Source organism: Mytilus galloprovincialis, chromosome 9 (assembly GCF_965363235.1).
Source record: "Mytilus galloprovincialis chromosome 9, xbMytGall1.hap1.1, whole genome shotgun sequence".
In the NCBI taxonomy this organism is placed as follows: domain Eukaryota; kingdom Metazoa; phylum Mollusca; class Bivalvia; order Mytilida; family Mytilidae; genus Mytilus; species Mytilus galloprovincialis.
In genome coordinates, this window is record NC_134846.1 from 52,889,978 (window position 1) to 52,910,873 (window position 20,896).

The 20,896-nt window shown below is 31.1% G+C and overlaps 1 protein-coding gene across 2 annotated transcripts in view; it reads right to left on the reverse strand.

The window, feature by feature from the left end:
- Positions 1-20,896, reverse strand: part of LOC143045275 (ras association domain-containing protein 2-like) — a 35,056-nt gene that overhangs the window by 5,769 nt on the left and 8,391 nt on the right. Inside the window, exons 1-8 of one of the 2 annotated variants that reach the window (XM_076217660.1) lie at positions 19,502-19,691; positions 10,133-10,217; positions 5,897-6,061; positions 4,817-5,014; positions 3,346-3,447; positions 2,802-2,853; positions 2,149-2,351; positions 522-619 (exon numbers count right to left, since the gene is read on the reverse strand). In XM_076217660.1, the coding sequence (XP_076073775.1) occupies positions 522-619; positions 2,149-2,351; positions 2,802-2,853; positions 3,346-3,447; positions 4,817-5,014; positions 5,897-6,061; positions 10,133-10,217; positions 19,502-19,671 (1,073 nt within the window). In that variant the 5' untranslated portion in view covers positions 19,672-19,691. Of the gene's footprint in view, positions 1-521; positions 620-2,148; positions 2,352-2,801; positions 2,854-3,345; positions 3,448-4,816; positions 5,015-5,896; positions 6,062-10,132; positions 10,218-19,501; positions 19,692-20,896 lie in introns of those variants that run through there. The other variant, XM_076217659.1, reaches the window with a different exon arrangement.

Genomic DNA, 20,896 nt, shown 5'->3' on the forward strand with positions numbered 1-20,896 from the left:
CATTTTTCTATGAAATTATTCATCTTACAGAATGATGACAAATACAAGAAACAAACTTATTGTGTAATGGGTTTTGACCACATGCTTCGTTTCACAAAATTATTTGTGCAAATGACGTTTCAAGGTCAGTTATGATTGATTTGTCAATTTTAGATACGTAAACATACAGAATATGGATTATATTGGAAGTTTTATTTTTCACTACACATTGTGTTATCAACTTTGTTAGTGTTTAATGCACTTCATTTCATAAAAAAGAATATTTTATTTATTTTTCAAGGATAATTTATTTGTTCGGGTTGTCGGGAATAAAAAAAGCACAAAATGTGAATTTTATTTTTAATCTTCAAATTGGAAAAATATAGGGTCGGCTGATTTGTTAACCAACAAATTAAAAATCCCTGGCCTTAAAAAATTTGTAATTTGTTGAACATTTAAATAGGTGGTTTGTCTGTACCCATGCAATCCACGAAAATTTGTATCCAATAAATATTAATGAATCCACATTATATGTAAATTACCTTGATTTCAACTGATGGATATCATCATCTTCATCTTGTTTAAACTTCGATAAAATGCCTCTCAACACTGGTTCAGGTAAAGCTATTAATGTTTCTATCTGTAAAGGAAAATATAGGCAAAATTGTTACTTTTTGGTTTAAAAATCACTGCATTTAATCATACATAACATTCATTAACATTGACAAATACATAGGATTAAAATACTTCAAATTTATCTTTTTAGAGAATTAACTAGTACAATTGTACCAGTATGCAGAAAACTAACAATCTTTACTAACAAATTTCAAAACTTTTACTCTAAACAGACAACCACCTCTTACAAATGCATTCTTTACATAACTTTTTTTACCATTAAGTTGTCAGTAAGACAGTCAAATCATTAAGCTCAAGGCAAAAACAGACAGTAATTCTAAGATTGTTTGATCTTCTAAACATGGACTTTACATGTTTTTAAATGCTGCAGATCTGCATACTGATTTACTGGGGATTTATTCATTTTCTTGGGTTCCAATTATCATAGATTAAAGAAAAGATACATGTTCTTGAGCATTTCATTTTGTGGTTTTGCCAAAGTCTCCATAAAAGCCTAAAGAAAATTTGTCCTTCTTTGAACATTTAATTTTAGTCCCTAAAGTGTTGTTGTTATAAGACTCTCTACATTTTATGTTTTTTATCATAACGACCCTGTATACCCAAGGTATCCACTTTATGGACCATACTACAGACTCACCAGGCGTTGGTTCACTTTCGTTTGTAATTTAATTTTAGGGTTCACCTGTACCAGTGAAATCAATGAAAATTGGTATCCAACCAACAATAATGAATCTGCAGTACTACTAGAGTCTGTAGTAAAAATCAGCTTACTCACGTACTACTAGAGTCTGTAGTAAACATCAGCTTACTCACGTACTACTAGAGTCTGTAGTAAACATCAGCTTACTCACGTACTACTAGAGTCTGTAGTAAACATCAGCTTACTCATGTACTACTAGGAGTCTGTAGTAAACATCAGCTTACTCAAGTACTACTAGAGTCTGTAGTAAACATCAGCTTACTCATGTACTACTAGAGTCTGTAGTAAACATCAGCTTACTCACGTACTACTAGAGTCTGTAGTAAACATCAGCTTACTCATGTACTACTAGAGTCTGTAGTAAACATCAGCTTACTCACGTACTACTAGAGTCTGTAGTAAACATCAGCTTACTCACGTACTACTAGAGTCTGTAGTAAACATCAGCTTACTCACGTACTACTAGAGTCTGTAGTAAACATCAGCTTACTCACGTACTACATTTGTACTAGAGTCTGTAGTAAACATCAGCTTACTCATGTACTACTAGAGTCTAGTAAAAATCAGCTTACTCACGTACTACTAGAGTCTGTAGTAAAAATCAGCTTACTCACGTACTACTAGAGTCTGTAGTAAAAATCAGCTTACTCACGTACTACTAGAGTCTGTAGTAAAAATCAGCTTACTCACGTACTACTAGAGTCTGTAGTAAAAATCAGCTTACTCACGTACTACTAGAGTCTGTAGTAAAAATCAGCTTACTCACGTACTACTAGAGTCTGTAGTAAAACCACTTGAATATTTTCTTAAAGTCAAACAATCAGCTAACTTACCTCATCTGGTAATTTCACAAAATCTTCTTGTCCTTTTGATACTTCTTCCTCTGCCGGTGATACTTCAAATATAGGTGTGTCAAGTAATGATTGTTTTCTCTCCACACGATCACGTAATAATAACTTTGCACCAGATACCTCGTCTGGCCCTAAATTTATTCTCTCTAACAATGGACAGTCTTTATCCCTGAGTATTCTTTCACCTATAATGTTATAATAAATATACATGTATAAAGGATTTTTCAAAAAGTATATGAACCAAACAATTGTTTTTATAAAATAATTCTGGAATTGCTTTTCTGCATGGACCAAAACAGTTTTCTTTGATTTATCAGTGAAATAAAGTTTGTTTAAAAAAAGCTTAACATACAATGTACACAATTCTTGAAAAAAAAATACCTACATGTAATGCATCGGTATGTAGTGGGTTTCTTTTTAACGCACCATTTGTCTGTGATATACATAATGTGACACAAGAAAGTTGAGTTATAGATCTGTATAAGGTTTCCCCAGGTTTCTGTTGCAAAATAATATTGGGCTAATGAAACTTTGCTGATGCAATTTTGTTTTTAATGGTGACTTATATTATATAGACTATAAATTTGTTTTAAAAACCCATCAAAAAGTCAACAGAATATAACATAAGCACTTACTATTTTCTTCATCTACTATATACAAAGCATATTCATTTGGTGAATTTTCAACCTGAAAAAAAAATTATATTCTGTATATATATATAACTAATAAATCAGTAAATAGATTTAAAGGTTTTAACATGACAGGTGCTACATGTGAAGCAGGATCTACTTCTCCTTCCCGAGAACTTGGTGGGGTTCATGTTATTATTTAAGCTGTGTATTATATACTAGATATAAGAAGATGTGGTATGATTGCCAATGTGACAACTCTCCATCCAAGTCACAATTTGTATAAGTAAACCATTATAGGTCAAAGTAAGGCCTTTAACACAGATCCAATGCTCACACCGTACAGCAAGCTTTAAATGGTCCCAAAATTACTAGTGTTGTTTTAGCTCTGAAATTTTTAAAAGTATCTAGTAAGGTTTCTATGTGTCTGACCCAGAGAATCAAAAAAATTATCATAAAGCTTTATATCTATTTACTTTTCAAGAATTTACATTTTCAAGAAAAAAATCATCAGAGGGATATCTTTATAGTAATTAATTTGTGTACTTACCTTAAACTTATCCAGCAGTGCTTTGATAACTTCAGGTGTAGTTGCTGTACTGTCAACAGTCACACTTGTGCTACTGCCCAGACTAGGAGTAAACACACAGGTCTAAAAATAGAACAAGTATAAAATGGAATAAGTCCAAAAATAGAACAGTCTTAAATCTAGTCTGTTGGTAAACATTTTTTAGCTACACACTTTTTGTTTTTGGAATAGATTGAAATAAGAATGAAATAGCCTGTAATAGGGCTCTTACTTGCAAGAATTTTAATTTTAAGTATATCTGAAGATTTACGCAATTTTCACAAATCTTGTCTTACCATTTTTCATAATTAATTAACAGCAGATAGGAACATTTTTATATTCTGCATTAAAAAAAGCAACACTCATTTTTTTCCCTCAGTAATTTAAAACAACAGAAGTCACCAATTTCCAGAGCGGAATAAAAAAATATAATAGAAATGAAAATATAAATGACATTTAGATATAAATTTAAAACATCTCAAGTAAGTGGACATTGTTAAAATTATCATATAAACAGCACGTTACAGTTTAGTAAAACACACTTGTCAATCATTTCAATAATTTTAACAGCAAAACAGATTAAAAGACGAATGATTATCATTAATCCCAACAGCCGTGAAATTGTTCTAAATACTGTCAGTCTGCTCTGCTAAATGTGTGTTGTCTTATAAGCCATATAGATGTAGCGGGTTTCTTTTAACTTATTCTACAGTCAATGTTAAATTTCTATATATAGTGCCCCCCTTTATAGACCATGTAGACAGGTGAATATCATGAGTTATATAATATCTCTCTTTTCAATAACTGTTAATAAACTTTTACTAAATGTAGAACTCAATTTAAAGTACATAAAAACATTACATACAAAATTTTCCAATACTAAATACTGTAAATTCAGAAATTATTGCAAGATTTTTATGAATGCTAACAAAGAGAATGGATATTAGATCGCAAAAATAAGAGCTTGCATTTTGATATCTGATACTTATATTTGTATGCAGATTTTCCTGAAATCACAATGATTAGCCTTCTATTTTAGCTCAGTGTCATAAATCGCAATAATAAATACTAACAATAATTTTGGAATTTGCAGTATACAAAGTTAGGCAAGAAACTCTCAACAAACATTTTGTTTCTACCTGTATATCAGCTTCCTACAAGTAAAATCAACATTATACATAAACTTTGTATGTATGTATTATTATAATCCCTCTAACAAAAAAATCTAGCTTTTTCATTGTCAATTTCTTGCAGTAAAACCAACCAAGCAAAGATTTTTTAAGCATGAAATAGGCACCAGAGAGTCACCAGCTGGACAAATGTGTTTTGTAGAGACTTACAGAAGGTAACAACAAAATAAAGGCTACCTTTGCAAATATCATTTTTCATTGACTCTATATATTTTCTAAATGGCTTATAATATTTGTTTTACAGTGACAGATATTTGACTTACTTCATAACTGTATATATGACCATTTATTGATGCTCTTTTCCATTTTTCTGGTCTTTTATCACCTCTGTATGCTACTGTATTGAACTTTTTGACCGGTCTTCGTCTCATTGTTACTCCCTCTATTTCTGTGGGTGACTGTACCATACTGTCATCAATTGTTATTTTACGCAAAGGTGAACTAGTAGACTCTCTGATTGCCTGAAAACACAATCAAATTATTCATTAAAATTTATTTTCTATATGTATCTTACAATGAATATTAAGGTTTTTGGTGAACAATGACTTCTGGTTTTAACATAGTATTTTCTATTTTTTGTTGCTCAGTCTTAAGTTTTCTAAGAGTTGTTTTATGTACTGTTAATTGGTCTTTTTCTGGGGTTTTTTTGCAATGGTGTTGTGAATTTATTTTTGACTCATGAGTGTGAATATCCATTTGGTACCTTTCGCCACTAAATTATAAAAATACATCTTTGATTTATGCTGGATGAATGAATTAATAACATTTAAACATGGAAAAGTATTCATATTTTTGTGGGTGCCAATATTCCCGTATTTTCATGGATACTTTTATATTTTGTGGTTTGGCTGAAGTATACATACAAGGCATTAAGATATTTGTACTTTCTTGAACATTTAAGTGAGGGGTGTAAAGGGGGGTATCTGCACAGAAGAACGCGAAATAAAATTGCCATTTTACGATGAACGAACAATTAAAAATTTCTTGCAAGTTGATCTTTTTACTGATTTCACCAAACACGGTGAATAACGAACCTTTTTCACGGCTGCACGTGAAATAAAAATGGCATAACACGTTGCACGAAAATAACCCTTTACTACCCTCAAAGTTAGGGGTCATGTTTCACCATAAAATCAATGATAATTGGTATCCAATGAAAAATAATGCATCTATAGTGACCTATCATGCCATATTTATGTGTTACCACTGTCCTTATTACAACTTCTATATTGCACCATCTCATAGTGTAGTTAAATCCATTATCACCAATGCAACTTATCAACTAGTTAATACAATTACTCTCCACTGTCCCTGTAATTATTATTATCTATAATGATACAAACCTTCATATCGGAGGGAATTTTAACTTCAGATCCTGGCATGAAGCTGTGTCGATGATTGACAGTCGGACGCTCTGGGGGCACATCATCACAATGTTGGAATCTGATTGGTTTCTTAACTCCCCAAAGAATCGTCACAGGACCTCTAATGACAAGGTTATTGTTGTCCTGAAATTACAAATATATTATCTAGCATCATATATGGCAGAAAACACTCTCATAATTTTCTACATGTTTCAAGAATATTTTTGATGATCTATTTTTAAATATGAATAAAAAGACATACAGAGATTACACAATTCATCAAAATGTATTTTAATATATATTAAATTGAGAATGGAAATGGGGAATGTGTCAAAGAGACAACAACCCGACCAAATAAAAAACAACAGCAGAGGGTCACCAAGAGGTCTTCAATGTAGCGAGAAATTCCCGCACCCGGAGGCGTCCTTCAGCTGGCCCCTAAACAAATATATACTAGTCCAGTGATAATGAACGCCATACTAATTTCCAAATTGTACACAAGAAACTAAAATTAAAATAATACAAGACTAACAAAGGCCAGAGGCTCCTGACTTGGGACAGGCGCAAAAAAGCTATAAAGAAGTTTTTGTAAAATCTACACAAAATTGGTATTAAATTTGACTAAATTTATTCTGATATTGAACCTTTCCAAATCCAGTATGAAATATAATATATATATATATGCTTGATTTGGAGAGAAGGCTGTCTGTAATACTGTCTTATGTTGCTTATTCAAAGACCACATAAACGAATACCTCTAAAAGTACAAACAGAGTTCTATTGAAAACCCAATGAAACTGATTCAAATGATATTATTTAGTCCTAAAATATGATCTCAGAAAAGTCAATTCCCTAATTCAGTTAAGTTATTGGAACCAAGAAGTATTCGTATTAACAATAAAAACTAGTAAAAATAACCACTTATTAATGTGGTAAGAACAAAAAGATTATAGCATATAAAATTGAAAATGGAAATGGGGAATGTGTCAAAGAGACAACAAACAGACCATAGAACAGACAACAGCAGTAGGTCACCAATAGGTCTTCAATGCAGCGAGAAACTCCCGCACACCGAGGTGTCCTTCAGCTGGCCCCTAAACAAATATCTTTACTAGTTCAGTGATAATGGACGTCATACTAAACTTCTTTTTATACACAAGAAACTAAAATTAAAAATCATTTAAGACTAACAAAGGCCAGAGGCTCCTGACTTGGGATAGGTACAAAAATCTTTGGTTCTACCTTAAACATCCTTACAAGTACATGTAAATAACAAAATTAAATCATATTTAACAAATACTTGATTCAAAGCAGTTACTGGAATTTCTCTTTTCTTTCTAAAGTTTTAAAAAGATATACATGCAATTTGGTAAGAAGTTTCTAGCATTAGTTGACCTTATTCTTGCAGAATTTTGTATTTCAAATGAAACCTAAACAGATATGTTAACTATTGCGGATAGCAATTTTGTCCGAATTCTGCTCGATACTAGAACTTTGTTTTGTATTTTAAGGTAAGGAAAGGGAACTTACTAAAATACATACACCTAAACAAACATGACAGATAAAAGGACGTGATATGATTATATGAAAGAGACACCTCAGTTAAACACTATTGATTTTTCATATATATATTTGTATATATATTCAATGCAAATAACAGCTCAGGTATTTTAAACATTTATTCTACTTTGTACTTATTCAGAATAGAGATAATATGACAGGAACTGATATGCAACACACAAAATGATCCACTTTAAAACATTATTGTTTCATGTTTATGTTCACTGGTAATATACTAGTACTACATAACTTGTGTTTGATTAATACACCTTGTCAGAAATTTCTGTCACATATTTAAATTATGATTAATAAATAACAAAAAAATATCAATCATAATTAATAAGCAATGTTTAATAAATAACAAAAAATTAATAAGCATTTCTTATATTATTCAATAAATACTTGACAGGGTTTCTGACAAAATAAGTAAATCAATCAATATGTTTGTAACATTTTGGTATAAAAGAACAACATAGTCTTTACAAGATGTACAAAATGTATGTTTTGTTTTTTTAATTGAAGACAAATTCAGCAACCTTATCTATATCATGGATAATATCATGGCCATTGAAGCTTGAATGTCTGGAAGAAAAAAACAACTGGCAGGACAGCTGGCAATTATGTTAATTAAGATCAAAGTCAAACACATCTTACCACTAGGGGGTTTGAACTCACAACATAAGAATTTAAAGGCTGAGTGACAACTTTAAATGAACCACATGTACTTAAGACTACTTGGCCACTGAGACCCCTTAAACAATATGAACTATGAGCAAATGTCTGCTAGTAAAAACCCTCTGTATGTATTTTGTAAACAGGCAATTGATGAAGGGTAGATGCACAAATGAATCACACAGTATAGCAACTTACAAGTGGTTAACTTACATTACCTTACTTGTCTTTTTGTTGAATTATAGTAGAAGCTGACACCAATTGCCTTTTGTAAACATACAGTAGAAGCTGACACAAATTGCCTTTTGTAAACTTACAGTAGAAGCTGATACCAATTGACTTTTGTAAACTTACAGTAGAAGCTCATACCAATTGTCTTTGTGTTAACTTACAGTAGAAGCTGACACTGTTTGTCTTTTATAAACTTAAGGATAGACATGATAGAAGCTGATACTAGTTGTCTTTTTGTAAACTTACATTAGAACCTGATACAGATTGTCTTTTTGTCTTTTTTGACAACTTACAGTAGAAGCTGATATTGACTGTCATTTTTGTAAACTTACAGTAGAAGCTGACACAGATGGTCTTTTTTTGTAAACTTACAGTAGAAGCTGACACAGATTGTCTTTTTGAAACATAGAGTCGAAGTTGACAACCATTATCTTTTTGTTGACTTACAGAAAAAGCTGACACTGATTGTCTTTTTGTTAACTTACAGTAGAAGCTGACACAGATTGTCTTTTTTTGTTAACTTACAATAGAAGCTGACACAGATTGTCTTTCTTGTAAATTTACAGTAGAAGCTGACATAGATTGTCTTTTTATAAACTTGAGAGTAGTAGCTATGACCCATTGTCTTTTTGTTAACTTAGAGTAGAAGTTGACAACCTTTATCTTTTTGTTGACTTACAGTAAAAGCTGACACAGATTGTCTTTTTGAAACATAGAGTCGAAGTTGACAACCATTATCTTTTTGTTGACTTACAGTAAAAGCTGACACTGATTGTCTTTTTGTTAACTTACAGTAGAAGCTGACACAGATTGTTTTTTTATGAAATTAGAGTAGAAGCTATTACACATTGTCTTTTTGTTAACTTAAAGTAAAAGTTGACAACCATTATCCTTTTGTTGACCTACAGTAAAAGCTGACACTGATTGTCTTTTTATGAACTTCAGAGTAGAAGCTATTACACGTTGTCTTTTTGTTAACTTAGAGTAGAAGTTGACAACCATTATCTTTTTGTTGACTTACAGTAAAAGCTGACACAGATTGTCTTTTTGTAAACTTAGAGTAGAAGTTGACAACCATTATCTTTTTGTTGACTTACAGTAAAAGCTGACACAGATTGTCTTTTTGTCAACTTAGAGTAGAAGTTGACAACCATTATCTTTTTGTTGACTTACAGTAAAAGCTGAAACAGATTGTCTTTTTGTAAACTTTGAGTAGAAGTTGACAACCATTATCTTTTTGTTGACTTACAGTTAAAGCTGACACTGACTGTCTTTGTATGTAATCTTACAGTAGAAGCTGACACAGATTGTCATTTTATAAACTTTAGAGTAGAAGCTATTACACGTTGTCTTTTTGTTAACTTAGAGTAGAAGTTGACAACCTTTATCTTTTTGTTGACTTACAGTAGAAGCTGACACAGACTGTCTTTGTATGTAAACTTACAGTAGAAGCTGACACAGATTGTCATTTTATAAACTTTATAGTAGAAGCTATTACACATTGTCTTTTTGTTAATTTAGAGTAGAAGTTGACAACCTTTATCTTTTTGTTGACTTACAGTAAAAGCTGACACTGATTGTCTTTTTGTTAACTTACAGTAGAAGCTGACACAGATTGTCATTTTATAAACTTTAGAGTAGAAGCTATTACACGTTGTCTTTTTGTTAACTTAGAGTAGAAGTTGACAACCTTTATCTTTTTGTTGACTTACAGTAGAAGCTGACACAGACTGTCTTTGTATGTAAACTTACAGTAGAAGCTGACACAGATTGTCTCTTCTTTCCCTTTTCTTGGTAGTATTCATTGTATGTTTTTATCCTGTTCAAAACTTCTTGTCTGAAAAAGAGAAAATACTATCATGACTATCATGAAATATACTATAAAAGAAGACAATCTTCCTTCTTGTTACAATCAGAACAATGGGTAACTCTGTTTACCATCAGACAATATTGTTGTCTGATCATAATGTTACATGTAATTCTAGTCAAATATTGACATTGTGTCCACATAATGGGTACATTGAGAAATGAAAGCATCATGTATCTGCTGCAAATTTTCAACAACAAACAAATCATGTCAGATATCATTGGGGATGGAGGTGGGTGTGGCGAGTGTAAGGGATGGAAGAAAGTTGTGGACACTTCCAATATTTAATACCATAAGATTGAGAAGGGGATTAATTTGATGCACATATTGGTGCTTTAATAGGATTTAAGCTATATCTCATTTTCTTATTTTTCATTATGACCCAACATAATTGAATAGAATAAGATAATTCAATTCCAATATAATATATATGCTAATATACATGGTTCTTATTGTAAGTTTTAAAATGTGGACCAAATTACAATACACCTATAACAGTGATAAGGAAGTATGTAAGTATTTATATTTATAAACACGAAATTTAAACTCCACACTTGAAAATAGGAGGTGCAATATAATCTTTAACATCCAAGGCTAGATTTAAAATTTACAATACATTTTTCACTGAATACAAAGCTTTTATTTTAAGATAAAATTTATGTCAGTCTAACTGGAAATTCAATATTGATTGTAGTATGCTTAAATTGTCATCCAAATTTCTGAAAGATTTGACACAGAAAAATCAATATCCTTGTCTGATCCAAATTCAGTAATAGAAATTACAGCTAGACAAATTATAATGTAGATTTGTAGAGTACAAAGCTGTCAGGTTTTAAAAACTGTTTACAAGATTACAAAAACAATTTTTTATTCCCTTGAAAAAAAACAATCAGATTTTACAGAATAGAATATAAGACTTAAAGAAAAAGTATATACAAACAGATCCATGATCTATATGAAAAGAATATTTAGAGTTAATGTCCAAAAACAGCAACTCACCAACACAAAAAGCAAAAATGTCTTTCAAAGGTCAACAATATATACTGTCTTCAACAAAAGACAAGTGTTTTTATGCCAAGCTCTAAAATTCTCCCCTAGCATGCCTAGTCCAAACAGGATTCATATGGAGATTGCCAAAGATCTGCTACATGTATCAACTGTGAAAAAAACTCCAAAGATGTGCCAGTAATAAAAGATTTCTATCGATTATAAATCTTACATTAAGTTTTTTGTGTTTCCAATGCTTCTTTACCTTTTTCTAATTGAATGGAACTCCTTTGCTATGACCAAAAAATGCACATGTATGCAATTTGTAAGTTATCTGTCTGAAAGTAAATATTTAATATAGGTTTCTTTGAAGTAAATTTACTTTAACCTTGTTTAAAAATAAATAGATTTCTGGGTAATCTAATTGTTATCTCTATTAGACTTTTAAAATAGACAATCTTTATAACATCTACCCTAAAAGGATTCAAACTTTTATATTCATTTTACCCTTCCATTTCAATACACTAAGTATTTAACAATCCATATAAAGTAAACATGACTTTGTACATGAAAGTTATGATAACATTCACATGTAATTAAATGTAAAGATGCTTAAAAGATGACAGTTCATGACTTGCCCAAGGCAATAAGCAATGACTTGTTTTATTTAAAGGTTCTATCCTAATTTACTTATAATTTCTAGTACCAAGTTAAAAATAATGCTGGAGGCATTTGTAATTCTTTAGTCAAAATCTCAATTTAGGTTAATAACCCATGAAAATCTTCAATTTGTTACTAATATCTTTTCAAGTAGACATTTACACATGAATAAAAAGAGAGGTGTACCAATTGTCAATGATGCAATACCCATTAGAAGTTAACCACAAAAAGTCAACAGTTTGTCCTCATTGATGAACAAGTGTCCATACTGATTGTATATACAACTCCTGATGTAAAAGCCTTTAGTCTGATTAACATTTGTAAGTGTACGTTCAATTCATTCTATTTTCCTGTGCTGTTATTTTACATTTTTTAAAAAGGTTTCAAGTGTTGCCAAATTCAAGTGGCATTTTATTTATTTTTGCTCTTTTTGCATATATATACTAGGAAAGCAATCTTTATAATTGAGAAGGGTCCTTCCCAAAAAAAAAGCAAATTCATAAGCCATGTTTTGAACTAATAGGCCGAAATTACACCTTAATTGCTCCTATTTCGTATACAGGCTTTTTTCCCCACATAAATGTCAGCTTATCCCTACATTGTACATGTAGTGTAAATTGCATTCCAGACCAGGTAATACCCAGGTACAAACCACTCCATCATCAATGATAAACAATTGTTGTTTTTGTGTAATCCATCATCTAAACAGCTGACCACAATGATAATGTGGTAGATTAACACCTATCATTACTAATATCCTTCAGCATAAAATACTAGAGGGCAGTATAACACCTGCCTTGTAAGAGAAATTGGAGGAAAGATAAAAAAGACTTTTGAAAAGGAAATGACTATGATCAAAAAGATTCTGGTTTACAAAATCTGCAAATAAGATCATTAAGTGTTGATATTAGAGTCAGGTAAACTATATGCAGATATATTTTAGGTTGGACCCCCCTTTTTTTAGCAGGTGGAACCTAAAAAAATGTCATTTGACACATGTTTGAAGTTTCCTTAATTGAGTAGGTCCAGTAAGACCTCTTTTTGGCCCCAAAATATAGCAGTTTTACAAAATTCTTAAAATGTAAACTTTGAGTTATTCATTGCACAGTAGAGAAAGCTTAGGTTACATAAATATGGACTGTTTTTGACCATTTAATGCACATATATCAGGTACTAGCACTATCAAGTCATGCTAAATTACTGAAATCTTCCCAATTCTTGCATTTTAGTTAAATTTTAGACAGTTTCCGTGTAAAACGAAAGTGGCCGCATTCGTGTTCATCCTTAATATTGAAATGTAAGTTGTATTTGATGATAATACATAACATATATAAAGGTTGAGGATGAACAAGGATGCGGTCACTTTCATTTTTGACATAAAACATGTTGAAAAGTGACATTTTGCGGCATATTTGGTAGATTTTTCATATTTGAGCTTGAATCGAAATGTTTTGAATGACTAAATTAGTTAAAATCTTTCACATAAACTAATTGAATCAAATGAAATAGATACTTAAGTGTTTTAAAAGTGATCAAAATCTTTCGTCAGATGAACCTGAAATTTGAGGCCAAAATCGGTCCTTACCTGACCTACTCCTTTGTATCTGCTTAATAATAGTTCAATAAGTAACACATGTATCTTAGAGAACTAAATATCACATCCCTCTTCTCCCCTTCTTCATAAAACAAAAAAAAATGTTTTTATGCAATTTCAAACAAAATTAGTGTGATTCACGCCCACACCCCTTAAAATTGCACCTGACTTTAGTATTCAAAGTTCTTCTTTGGCATGTTTAAGCACTCTTATCCAAACCAAATTAGCTGATGAAAGTTGCAAAATATAACCCAAAAAAACCAAAGTAATATTTTTCCTAGTGAAATACTTATCTTGTTTGTAACAATATTACTTAGAAGTTAATGATGTATATAAGGTCCACATAATAATTGTTAAAACGCCTAACCACACACTTAATTATATAAACAAACAAGAGTAAACATGACATTGCATGATGGGTTGATTTGTTTTTCATTAACCTTCAATGATAATGATGTGTTTTCTCACTTACTTTTCTACATCTAAAATGGATTCATCTGGTATATCAATCCTATCCATCACTACTATTGTCACAACACAAAAAACACGATATTTCTTTTTTGATTGTGAAACACACTACAAGGTGAAATAAAAATCTCTCATTCTTACGATCCAGGAAGAATATGATATTGCTTAATTCATTTCCAAACTGAAACTCCACCTAGGAAACGAAACATTCCTGTGACGATTAAACCATAGGTATTTCACACAAAAATTTGCATTATACCGGTAAATGCCTTTATAATTATTTCCTCAATTGTCTTTAATGGCCTTTTAATACCGCAGGTCTACAGTTCATGATCTCATTCATTTGATTATGCATATAGATTATGAAAATTAAGCCTTCGCCAAACAGGTGTATTGCATGTTCAAAGGATGTATTTTATATTTCATGTATATAGACCACCACAGGTCTTATCAATGACCTAATCAATATCCAATAATAGAACAAGAACTTGTCAAATTTATCCTGATGTGTATTGCACAGGTCATAAGCTGTAATACTGATCCAACAGATTGGGAACTTATCACAAAAGCAATGTACTGATTACATTGAAGAATAGCTGCACAGCATATTGGATATTATTATAATTATTGATTGATTCTATCTTTTATGCAAGAAGTGCTGTTTGCTTGAAATGCAACAAGTTTTATAGCATTGTCAGTATTTTATAAAAAGTTAAATGAAAAAAAAATCCAAATTTAAAGCGATATCTTTTTTATGAATATTATAAAAATCTAAAATCAATAAATCAAATGCATTTCTTTACACAAAATAGGAAGTAATAGATCATAAAAATGATTGTTGCAATCTGCAGAAGCAATCTGCAAAATAAAATGAGACAAAAAAAAAATCAAAAAAAAATTAAATCTTTGCTAAGCCCCAAATGAATATAAACTTCAAATTTCATAATCATTCATCAGCAAGAACAAATGTCATCATGAAAAAGATGTCTAAGAACACACCCTTGAACTAATTATTACTACCATACATCATGTATTTAATCATATTTTAAATTTAATGCAAATCATTTAACAAAACTTTATCTATTACAGTGACTGCAGTTAAATTTCTATAAGTTAGAATTAAACGCCATCATAATAATATTTAAAATGTTTCTTTTCAAATGATATGAACCAATAAACTAATATCAATCTTCAAATATTTGAAGATATACAAATAACTCCGTTTATTTTTAAATATTTAGCTTTGATTTCCTATTGGACACAGCAGGTATGCCCTAGAAATAGGTGTTTTTATCAACATTGAAGTTATGTACACAAGGTTACTGAATAAACACTTACAAGAGCGGATTATGAGATAATGAATTAACCAAATATTTGCTGATATTTTTGACAAGTAGAAGGTAATCAAAACAGCTCTCCAGCATTTTTGATTAACAGATGCTTGTATTACTTAAAAAATATAATATTATTACATTTTTAAGTGGAAAGTTAATGGCTTACCTCTGGGTTATTGCAAAATGCAATGGAAGTAATTAGTATTTGATGTTTTCACCTTAGATTGATGGAAATAGTGTGAGAGATACATGTTCCCCCTAAAAAAAGACATATGCTGGCTTCACAAGACATAGCATACCTTACAAGAATAAATGGGGAATGTGTCCATGGGACACAAATCATGGACAATGATAATGTCCCACTTGCATATAATGTCATAAAGGGGCATAACTCGAGAACTATAAAAGTGATGCTACCCAAATTTGTACTTGATTTGAGTTTTGTACAAAAAAGCATAGTAATAACATTTCATAAAATTTAATTATGACAAACTTAAGTTAGAGAGTAAAAAATTCAGCAATTTTTCAATTTGTAAAGGGGTATAACTCTAGAACAGTAAAAGTGATGCAACCAAGATTCAAACTTGATCTGTATTTTGTGGTAGTTAGCATTGTGTATACGTTTCATTACATTTGGTAAAGGTAAACTTAAGTTAGAGAATGGGATGTATGTACATACAGAGACAGACAAGGGTAAAATTTAATGCCCCCTCTGCTACAGCAGGAGCAAAAAAATATTTTAATAAAATATATTTCCATATGAACATTTAATATGTTTTTTTTGGCTTGCAATTATAAAAGCTGTATATATATATATATATGCAAAATAATCAAATTAGATTGGTTGTATATGTAAGTTAATTTTGTTGTTTCATTTTGCATTTATATTGAAATAAGAAAATAAAACATTGTGATAATTTCCCTGTCCATATAGAACAAAGACTTTCATACATAAATCTCACTTTACTTTTGATTGTTTATGGAGGAAGTATTGGTCTAAAGATAGTTCACCCTTCTGCCTTTCATACCTCTGCCTATAATAAAAAATTATCCTATACAGTAGTAGTTTCATCATAAAACAATGTAAAGTCCAATTTTTTGTTTCACCTTCCTATTTTAAAACAATAACTCATTATAAAAACCAGGATTAAAATTTTGTATGCCAGATGCCTGTTTGGCCTATATTAGACTCATCAGTGACATTAGAATCAAAAAGTCAAACATGCCAAATAAAGTATCAAGTTGAAAACCATTTGAGAAAACAAAACTCTGTCAAAAGGTGTTGGTGAATACAGGTTAACTACATGTAATCCTGGGATAAAATCTGCAGTATTTTGAATAATTCAAAAATTTTGAAACCAGTTAATTTATAATCATGACAAGGTCTCATGGTCTTTGCAGTATCCTGCTGGCATCACTAGCAGAAGAAATATTTCAATCATTGAAAAACAAGAATGTGTCCACAGTATGCAGATGCCCCATCCGCACTATCATTATCTATGTTTAGTGGACCTTGAAAATGGGGGAAAATCTCTAATTTGGCATTAAAATTAGAAAGATCATATCATATAGAACATGTGTACTAAGTTTCAAGTTGATTGGACTTCAACTTCATCAAAAACTACCTCTTCCAAAAACTTTAACCTGAAGCAGGATGAATGGACGGACAGACGGATGCAGACCAAAAAACATAATGCCCATAAATGGGGCATAAAAATGCTACAATCCACATTAGCAAGTATATAAACATTTAATGTAAGAACTGTACTACAATGTAATGGATACTTGTGTGAGAATCAAAATTATGTCTTGTTACCCAACAAACCTTCAAGGTACTCAATACATTGCAATATGTACTTCACTGTCACTCAAATAAAAATTTGTTCTAACAGTGAACATGGTGAACAATAGAAAAAACCCAATTGGTTTGTTTTAAACCAAGATTGTATTTTTTTCTCTCTGATTCAATTTCTGTCTTATAAAATACATTGTACATGTACATGATGTATAATAAATATAAATATGTTTCTTCTATTTAAACAATATCTGACTGTACAAAACTATTGGGTTTTTCCAGAGTTTCAATTGAAAACACAGAATAATCTCTCTGAGATATAAAAATAATTTTGGTCTCATTTTTCAGGTTGAAAGTTTTAAAATTAAAAAAACGTCCTATCTGAACTTGTCTAAAATATTAGGACACTGTATTAATTTGGGTCAGCTAGGAAAACATTCAACTATCAAGACCATTGGGATATAATTTCAATCATTACATACTTGGTGAACTAAAATATATAATCATGATACAGATGATTAATTATCTGATTTCAAGCTTAAATGGCTTTACATCATCTTACTAGGATGATAGGTGCAATGCATGTATATATTTAGTTTAGTTTACCATATGTAAGGTCATCAAAACTATTAACTTTAAATCATGTGCTACTTAGATACCGGGACAAGCAGATATAAACATTAAAAGTTGTACTAGAAAAATAATTAAAATGAGAATGGAAACGAGGAATGTGTCAAAGAGACAACAACCTGACCATAGAACAGACAACAGCAGAAGGTCACCAACAGGTCTTCAATGCAGCGAAAAACTCCCGCACCTGGAGGCATCCATCAGCTTGCCCCTCAACATGTCTGATACTCAATGATACTTTTTTGGTTACATGTGACAAATCTGTTTATCAAAGGTCTAAAGTACATATATCAGACTACTGTCATGACTGTAGAACTTATAATCCCATGATGGTCATCTAGAGTCAATTAACATACCCCAGTACACTTGAACATAGGTTTTTTTTTCTGGAATTCTAGGTGAAAAGGATAGTATTGCATTGGTCAAATGTTTCCATTTTCAGGAAGGTAATAATATATATATATATTGGTCTGCTTACAAAATTCTAGAAGAATTTGGCATGATCATACATTGTACACAATCCACCAGCTACTGGCAGAATACAAGCAAAATACCTGATACACTGACCCTATATCTATATATGCATAGTACACATGTTGTACATTAGTACATGAAGAGATGGGACTAGTCAAAATAATTATGACATCGTAGAAAGGCTTCCATGATAAAAATTAAAATAGCCTTGCCAGACATCATAATTATTTTGACTAAGTTGGGACCTGATGAAAATAATCATACTCTTGTTAAAAATCAGAACTAAATTGTTTAGTATTTTTTATAAAAAGTATTCAATGGTAACATAAGATTTATATACCTTCTTAAAATGAAATTACTATTAGGCTGTAGGCTCTGACATGGATGCTCAAAGTCCAAATAATTATGACGACTTGAAAGGCTATTATATTTTTCTCTTTGACGCCTTACATCGATTAATGTACATGTAAGGCGTCAAAGAAAAAAAAATATAATCAAATTGAGAAAGGAAAAGGGGACTGTGTCAAAGCGACAACAACCTAGCTGACCATAGAGCAGACAACAGTCGAAGGCCACCAATGGGTCTTCAATGAAGCGAGAAACTCCCACACCCGTAGGTGTCCTTCAGCTGGCCCCTTAAAAAATATGTATACTAGTACAGTGATAATGGACGTCATACTAAACTCAGAATTATACACAAGAAACTAAAATTAAAAATCATACAAGACTAACAAAGGCCAGAGGATCCCGACTTGGGACAGGCGCAAAATTGCAGCGGGGTTAAACATGTTTATGAGATCGCAACCCTCCCCCTATTCCTCTAGCCAATGTAAAAAAGTAAACGCATAACAATACGCACATTAAAATTCAGTTCAAGAGAAGTCCGAGTCCATGTCAGAAGATGTAATAAAAGAAAATAAATAAAAGACAATAATACATAAATAACAACAGACTACTAGCAGTTAACTGACATGACAGCTCATGACCTTAAATAAACTGATTGAAAGATTATGTCTTCATCATATGATTATCAGGTACAATAGCCTTTCAAGATGTCATAATTATTTGGACTAGGATGCTGAATGCATAAGTGATAACCTTTGATAAGTTTTAGGGAGTAGTTTTCATCAAATTACACAGGACAGACATGACAGAGGAAAATGACAGGACACTGTTAGTTACATTTCTCAGTAAGATTTTCGGCCTTTTTTTAGCAAGAGAAATCAGGGTTTTAATTATTTTAACTCAACTGCCATTATTTTCCTTTTATAGTCAAAGTTTGGGCTCTTTCCAAAATTATAATACAACGCACCTTTCCATCGGTCTTTTACTCATTATTTTCTTTTGTTGGTGAGATGAATCAGGAACAAAGATGAACCAAAGAAGGAAATAAAATAAATTGCTCAAAGAGTCATAAAAACCCTGCCAAAACGACGTGAATTGTGACCAAGTATTCGTCTTCGTTGTTTCCTGTTTTGCCATTACCGGTGCATACACAAATAAGTGTGAAACGGGAGATAACTCTAACTGCACATAAATAATGTCGGAACAAAAATAACGTGTCTTCAATGACGTCCGCGTCGAGCTGACGGACGTATTTGGGGATAGGGTCGAAGATGATATAAAAATACTTATATTGATAATAATATGAATTTTTAATCAAAACGAAAGTGAAATACCTTACATTCAATTTTCATAATCACTAAAAGTTGGACTCGACAGTAAAAATGACTTATCAATGATTTTATTTATATAGCATATATGCTAAAAAAATCATTTGATATTTCTCTTCTTAATGCTAGTCAAAACAGTCATTCCCAAAAAATGGGTACAATTCGAATGTTGACACTGTTAAAAAATAAATTTCAACTGAGCAGAGAGAGAGTGTTGTTTTCTTCTGTGTCTATATCTAGTCTGTCATTTTTTTAATTTTTACTTACACCATTTTAGTTGTTTTCTAGTTTTAGCATTTTTTGTAAGACAAGGTAAGTATGAACGTATCGGAGGTTAGTGTTGTATAAAGTCATCTTAAAAATTGCATTAGAGAAAAACACAAGATTTAAATCCAGGCTCATGTGAAATGGGTTACATTTACCACCATAGTAAACTGATTTATACGTATTATTCTGTATATATTGAAAGCAAATACCAATTTTAAGGTCTGAATTAATATAGTGTTTAAGAAATAATTCAAATAAGTAGTTTTCACAACTTATTTAGTAATAAATTTAAACTAATGAAATGTTATGCTGTATAATATTTTAGTTTCCTAATACAGCTTTCCAGGAAAAACCCTATTATTTATGTTTTGAATCACTTGTATGTATTTTTTATGCTTGTATTAATCCACACCCCAATCTTTGTTACGGAGGTTGATATCAAACCAGTATCTGAATGCTGATACATAGTAACACTTAACTCTTTAATGCTAGCTTTTCTAAACAATTTATTGACATTACAAACTAAAAAACTGTTTTCTATCAAGTTATAAGTTTCTTTTAGTCAAATGGACTTGTTCTTGTCAAAATCTCCGTAACGATTCATGAACTTTCACTCAAAAATATGTTTTACCTAAACCGAATACTGTTCAACTTAATTTTATTAGCTCTATACAGATAATGTCATCTTCCTTCACACCATAATGTATGTATTATACTCAACTATGAAGTTTTGGAGTCAAAATAGTTTCATTTCGAAAATTTCTATC